Source organism: Vigna angularis, chromosome 2 (assembly GCF_016808095.1).
Source record: "Vigna angularis cultivar LongXiaoDou No.4 chromosome 2, ASM1680809v1, whole genome shotgun sequence".
NCBI classification, from domain to species: Eukaryota; Viridiplantae; Streptophyta; class Magnoliopsida; order Fabales; family Fabaceae; genus Vigna; species Vigna angularis.
Window position 1 is genome coordinate 51,035,176 of NC_068971.1, and position 6,415 is coordinate 51,041,590.

A 6,415-nucleotide genomic window follows, 5' to 3' on the forward strand; every position below is an offset into this window, starting at 1 on the left:
CTTTGGTTGGTTGTCAGACAAACCGTTAGAAGGAAAGCGTGTGAAGCAAAAGATGAAGGTGATTCGTAGACTTTTTCAAGATAAAAAGAGAGGGAGAAACCAAATTGAGATTTGATAGCTGAACAACAAATCATGACACTGCATTATACAAAGTTGGTAGAGTTTGTTACTGACTCGTCACATTCTTAAGAAAGGCAAAAATAAGAACTACACCACATGTCCTTAGCGATAACGTACCTACGTCTAAATTTTTATAAGGCTTAAGTATAATTTGTGGGTTCCTTTTCATGGTTAGTTATAAATGGGTGCCAAATTTCTTGATTAACGTACACCGCATTTTGAGAATTTAAAAAAGTTTACAAACTCATCATGTTGCTTAATTTTTTGGTAAAATGCATGCTACCTTATGAAGGTATGATAGCTAGCTAGGTTTCAGTGATAGTCTTTAGTCACAGGGTCAACATAAGAGGTGGTGTGTCGCTATAATGGCGTAGAAGCTTTTGTTTTTGCATTTTGGGCTTTCATAGTGATAGTCCTGACAAGTCCATTAGTCTTTGGAATTTGTGGACCTGGGAGAGGTCGAAAGTCACTATAATGGCTTACAACGTTTTGGTCTGTACAAGCACCATCTTTACGCAGTTATTCGGTACCACATACAAGTTGCAAACTTAGTTAAAATTTTATAATTCATATTAATATGTAAATGTAATATCTATTTTAATTAATTCGATTAAATATATTAAGTAATCAATTAATATTTTTAAAAAATCATATGATTAAGTGTGTTTTTAAAATATATACATATATAAATAGACAAAATAAATAATAATTATAATAATGAGTTGTCCTGCTAGCTCATAGACTCGTGCTTTCGCATCACTATGATGGATCAAGTTAAAATGGGATGAATTTCAATATACAAACTATTAACATCTTTACTCATGTTAATGTGGCAATCTGAAGCTAGTAAAGAGTTCAACACCAAATCGATCAAACATTTGGGTAACATTCTTTAGCTTTTATGTTAATTTGCATGAGGAAATTTCACAATGATGGATCTTCTCATATGAACAGAACCATTCTCTGGTGTTGATGAGTTGTATTTTCTCCATGTTGCAGGATAAAACCATGAATATACCTAGCAACAATGCCAGCAATCAATATTTCCTTCTCTATGAAGGTTTCAGTGAATACAAGGTTATGCCATCAATAATTTACATCGTGTCTGTTGCTAATGTATTTAGCAATGTTTGAACACGCCAAATTAGTGCTATAAAACTGATTTCCTTTTTTGTCTTTCTTTATGTTATGATTTAGTGTGTGTTTTTTACTGAGTGAATTTTGAAGTTGGAATTATAGAGGGTGGTTTTTTTCTTTCTTGCTGCCAATACAGGTTCCACCTTATTTAACTGTCCGTTCCCTTTGATGGGTGTGTTGCTTGTTCTAGCTGTTAGAGGCTTTAAATTCAAGATGTGATTCGTATTGTTCACATATGTTGAGTGTTTATTTCTCCCACAATAGATAGGTTATATAAAATTAGTTTAAGCGTAGAGAGGCATTGTCTTGGAAGATGCTGTGATAATATAGGATATGACAGTATAAGGCTTGCAGTAATAATAGGAGTAAACTTGGAAGAATTGACGGTGAAAGCTTACGTTGTAATTTGTAAATCTTCAGGAAGCCTAGGCTATTAATTTATTCATAACAATTACTGTAGTTTGTAATCCAAGAATTATATAAGGCTCAATATTTGAGCACTGGGGATGCAAATTGGGCAATTTGCCCTGCATGTAAACTCATCTATACTACTTTTTGTTTAATAACATGTTTGATTTTCCTTCATATCATATACTTTTTGTTTAGCATTATGGCGTCTACTTAAAATGGGATAAAAAAACAAAGAAGACAGCAGTTACGTTTATAATGCATTTATGGGAGAAAATAGAAGCTGGGAGAATCCTGCGGAAGAAACAATGATGCTCTTGAGAGAGCACATTTCAACTATTACGTGCCTTGGAAGGAAACAGAATTACACACAACTTGGGGCAGAGGTAAGCCACCTTATTGTAGCATGTAGTATGTACAAACTCGAGTATTCAAACGGGCAAATTAATATAAGAATGAAAGAATTGTAGAACATTTAATATTGAAGGCAAAAAATATCACTGCAAAATTTGTCCTATATTATAGAATCATCCCCAGGACTGGCTGTGACTGATCTCTCTGGTCTAATCTCTTCCAGCTGCTGTAGCACTTGATGAACTTCTGGTCGTGCTGATGGAGAAGGATCAACACAGTGCAAAGCGAGCTTCAATGTGTTTAGCAACTCATCGCCAACTGTTGAAGAGTCTCTCATTAAGTCCGCATCAAAAACCTCATTTGTCCACTCCTCTTTGACAATGGAGGCAACCCACTGAGGTAAATCTAATCCATTCATAGACACCCCAGGTGACTTCCTCGTTAGGAGTTCTAACAAGATAACACCAAGGCTATAGATATCAGTTTTGGAGTTGGCTTTCTTGAGCTTGGAGAGCTCGGGCGCGCGGTATCCCAATGCTCCAGCAGTAGCTATCACGTTGGAATTAGCAGCAGTTGTCATCAGCCTAGAAAGACCAAAATCTGCAATTTTAGCATTTGTATTCTCATCAAGCAGTACATTACTGGATGTGAGGTTTCCGTGTATAATATTCTCCTGGGAATGGAGGTACAACAAGCCACGAGCCATGTCCTGTGCTATTTTCATCCTTGTTTGCCAATCAATGGATGTTTCAGTTCCACTACCTGCATAAAGATGAAAAAGAAAATACTTGACTTATAGTAGGCTATATTAATAAAACAAATGACTTAGGAGTTATCTGTGTTATTCTACGATCAGAAATAAGTTTCATTTTAGTAATCCGCAATTTTGCTAATAGAAGTTTGAATTAAAGGATTATGCACAATAGCAAGATGAATAGTGAATGCTTAAAGAACTAAATAATTTTTCCCCTATTTGCAATATCAAACTTACCGTGTAGGAAAGAAGCAACACTTCCTCTGGGCATGTAATCAAAAACCAGAAGCTTCTCCCCTTTGGGTCCCAAGTAATAGGCCCTCAGAGCCAAAACATTGGGGTGTCTAATTTTTCCCAGAACACTGACTTCTGATTCAAATTCTCTCTGACCTTTAGCGATCTTTTCCCTCAATCTCTTCACTGCAACTTGACTCCCATCCTCCAATATAGCCTTATACACAGTTCCATAGGTGCTCTTTCCCATTATCTCAGCTGTTGCACACAAGAGATCATCAGCTGTAAAAGCTATTGGTCCATCAAAATGCACTAGTTTCCCTCCAGCCTCCCCACCTGCTTCAACATCACCAGCAGCAACAGGAGGGATTCCTTTTTCTGCCCTCGTAGCTCCAGTTCTCCCTACACCTCTGCCATTCTCCGTCTTTGATGTTGATCTCTTTCTGATCAAACAGAACAGAAGGATACAACAAAGCATGATCAGGACTATGAGAAGAACTCCTGCTACTATGAGAATAATGTCTTTGGTACTTAGCTTCCTATGCTGGTGGTGTTTTGACATTTCATGAGGTGGTGCAATGACTCCTTCTGATGGAGCTTGTGAAGGACATGGTGTTGAGGGGCTGTATCCACATAGTTGAATATTTCCCACAAATGAGCTTGAGTTGAACTTCCTGGCAAGTTGAGGGGGAACAGAACCTGAGAGGCTATTATAAGAAACATTGAAGAGATCAAGACTACGTTGACTGTTAAAGGAGACTGGAATTTCTCCACTGAGATTATTCAGTGACAAATCAAGCTGCTTAAGAGTGGAAATGTTTGCAATACTAGAAGGAATATGCCCACTAAATTGGTTTCTACTCAAAATTAGAACAGAAAGATTGTGCAAACTTCCTAAAGTTCCTGGGATTTGATTTTCTAGGAGGTTGTTCTCAACATTCAGCAGTGTAAGCGAGGATAAATTAGAGAGGGTAGCAGGCAAGCTCCCATTCAAGGCATTATTAGAAATGTCTAGTGTCTTGAGTCTAGAAAGAGATCCTATTTCATTCGGTATAGCTCCACTAAACCTATTATTACTAAGGGAAATTTCATTGAGTTCTCTTAAGCCACCCAAAGAAGAAGGAACGTTTCCAGTGAAAAAGTTATGATCTAGGAGCAAATTTCGAAGCCTAAAGAACTCGTCATTCTTAGAACTCCCACCCCAAGAGTTAGGAAGGGGACCAGATAGATTATTATGTTGAAGAGAAAGGAATGTGAGGGAAAGTGAGTGAGTTAAGCTAGCTGGTAAAGGACCAGAGAAGGAGTTAAAACTCAAGTTAAGCCAATAAAGTTTGGTGGAATTGGCAAGACTATAAGGGATTGCTCCTGTGAGCAAGTTGTTGCTGAGGTCAAGAGACTGAAGCAAAGGGCAGTAACCTAAAGAAGAAGGGATGGAACCTGTAAGCCTATTGTTGAATAACTGAACCCCTCTAAGGTTAGGAAGAAGTCCAAAAGTGGAAGGGATTGAACCACCAATTTGATTATCATGAAGACTGAGCTTTCGAAGACCTTGAAGCTGCCCAATTTTATCAGTGATACGCCCTCTCAGTCCCTTCCACGGAAGCTGGATTACAATAACCTCTCCCTTAGCACACTTGATACCAACCCAACCTCCGGAACAAGCTCCATAGCCACTATCATTCCAGCTCCGCAAGAAGCCTTCGGGATCAACCAACTCTTGCTTGAACGCTTGAAGTGCTAAGAAGTTTGATGCCGTCACAACCACGCCATCCCAACCCTCATCTTCGCACAAAACCGATTTCAAACATGTGGAGAGAAGAAGAGTCCAGACCAAAAAAGAACACGGGCTGTTGTGCGCCTTGGACGGAGTCTTCTTCCATCTTTCTTTCTTCTTGTCAGAAACATGGTATGCATTTCCTACTTCATGTTGAGAAAACTGACAAGAGGTGGTAATGTTGGTTTTCTCGGCTACCATAACTAAAAGAAATGATTTTGAATCAGTGGAACAGAAAGAGGGAGTGTGTGTTGGAAGTGATGTGGAGATAGACAAGAACAGTTGAAGAATGGTTTTTGTAGTGAGGAGAGAGAGAGAGAGAGAGGGAAGGAGAAGGATCACGTGATGACATAAAGAAGTGTAGGTGCGCGCGGGGGTTGAGAGCGTGACAGAGAGAAAGAGTGAATGCAGAGTTGTCCTTGTTTGCGAGAAACAGTGAGCAACGGCTAGTTTTCTTGTAAGTTGAAACTATTGACGAGCATTAGTATTAGTAAAGTGGTGCGATAATTTGTTGGAAGGGTTAAGTTAAAATGATGGCGCGCTATTCTTTTATTGCAGAAGCCGCGCCCCTCCACCCCCAACGGCTCCTTCCTCATCCTCTTCTGCTTCCACTCCGCACACATAAAATATTCGGTAATTCAGAACAAAACCTGCTCTTAATTCTGACATATTTATATCTCATCTATATTTACATTTTTTTTATTAATATGCTCACACTTTTTCTTCTGCGACAAATTTTAGATAATAGTAAAGACTATATTAAAAAATCATTAACCCTTATTACATATCATACCAAGATTAGTAAAAATTAAAGAAATTTTAGACGATTCACTAGATGAAAACAACAAGACGTTTTAAAATAGATATTAATTTATTGTAAAATATAAAAGAAAGGAGTGATAACATTTTATAATATTTAATAAATTGAAGTTGGTAATAAAAAAATAATAAGTATGTTTTTATATTTAAAGAAATTAAAATTCTTTTTTCACTATTTTAACTTAAAAAATAAATTAATATAATTATTTTAATCTAACAATTTTTATTTTTTCTAGATTTATTAAATAATGTTTCAAAAGTGGAAAAAGAATTCTATTTTCTTATTCGGAAGACTAAAATTGAATGTAATGAATATTTTTCCGATATTTTAAAAATATTTTAACATCGTTTACTTGTTATTTTGTGATTAATCTAAAATTATTCCATAATTAATAATAAATGATGTTAAAATGTTATAAAAAAATGTTTACAAACCATCGTATTTATCCTTATCCAGTTATCATTATCTTCTTGCTTTCATTTGGACACACTGTTTCTAATGATTTTATATAATTTGAAGAGGCTTGCCTGACATGAACATGGGGTGGTGGCATCTTCAAGTTTGAGTGAAATGTGTCACGTGGTGAAGAGGGAGAGGGAACGACCTTAATATCCATCTCTTTTAGGTTTTGACACTTTCTTCATGTCGTTTTTCGTAGGAAAGAACTATTATATTCCCTTTTAAGGTGTCAGAAGTGTAGGCCTCAGACCGTTATTAAAACTCGTCTTCTCACATTTTTTTAAAATTATTTTAACACATATAATGCCTCTGTTATAATCAATCTAGTATGGAGATACCATATAATACCAACTCA

The 6,415-nt window shown here is 36.6% G+C and overlaps 1 protein-coding gene and 1 long non-coding RNA gene across 2 annotated transcripts; one reads left to right on the forward strand and one right to left on the reverse strand.

Moving 5' to 3' along the window:
- The first annotated feature begins 875 nt into the window (after window positions 1–875).
- On the forward strand, window positions 876–2,382 carry LOC128195617 (uncharacterized). The gene is made up of 3 exons (XR_008247321.1): window positions 876–1,002; window positions 1,120–2,051; window positions 2,243–2,382. It is a non-coding gene; the product is annotated as an uncharacterized LOC128195617 (long non-coding RNA).
- LOC108327038 (probably inactive leucine-rich repeat receptor-like protein kinase IMK2) lies at window positions 2,096–5,085 on the reverse strand. The gene is made up of 2 exons (XM_017560709.2): window positions 3,011–5,085; window positions 2,096–2,781 (listed from the first exon to the last, which is right to left on the reverse strand). The coding sequence occupies exons 1-2, from the start codon at window positions 4,980–4,982 to the stop codon at window positions 2,180–2,182; spliced, it is 2,574 nt and encodes an 857-aa protein (XP_017416198.1). The 5' UTR covers window positions 4,983–5,085; the 3' UTR covers window positions 2,096–2,179.
- Between the last annotated feature and the right edge of the window lie 1,330 nt (window positions 5,086–6,415).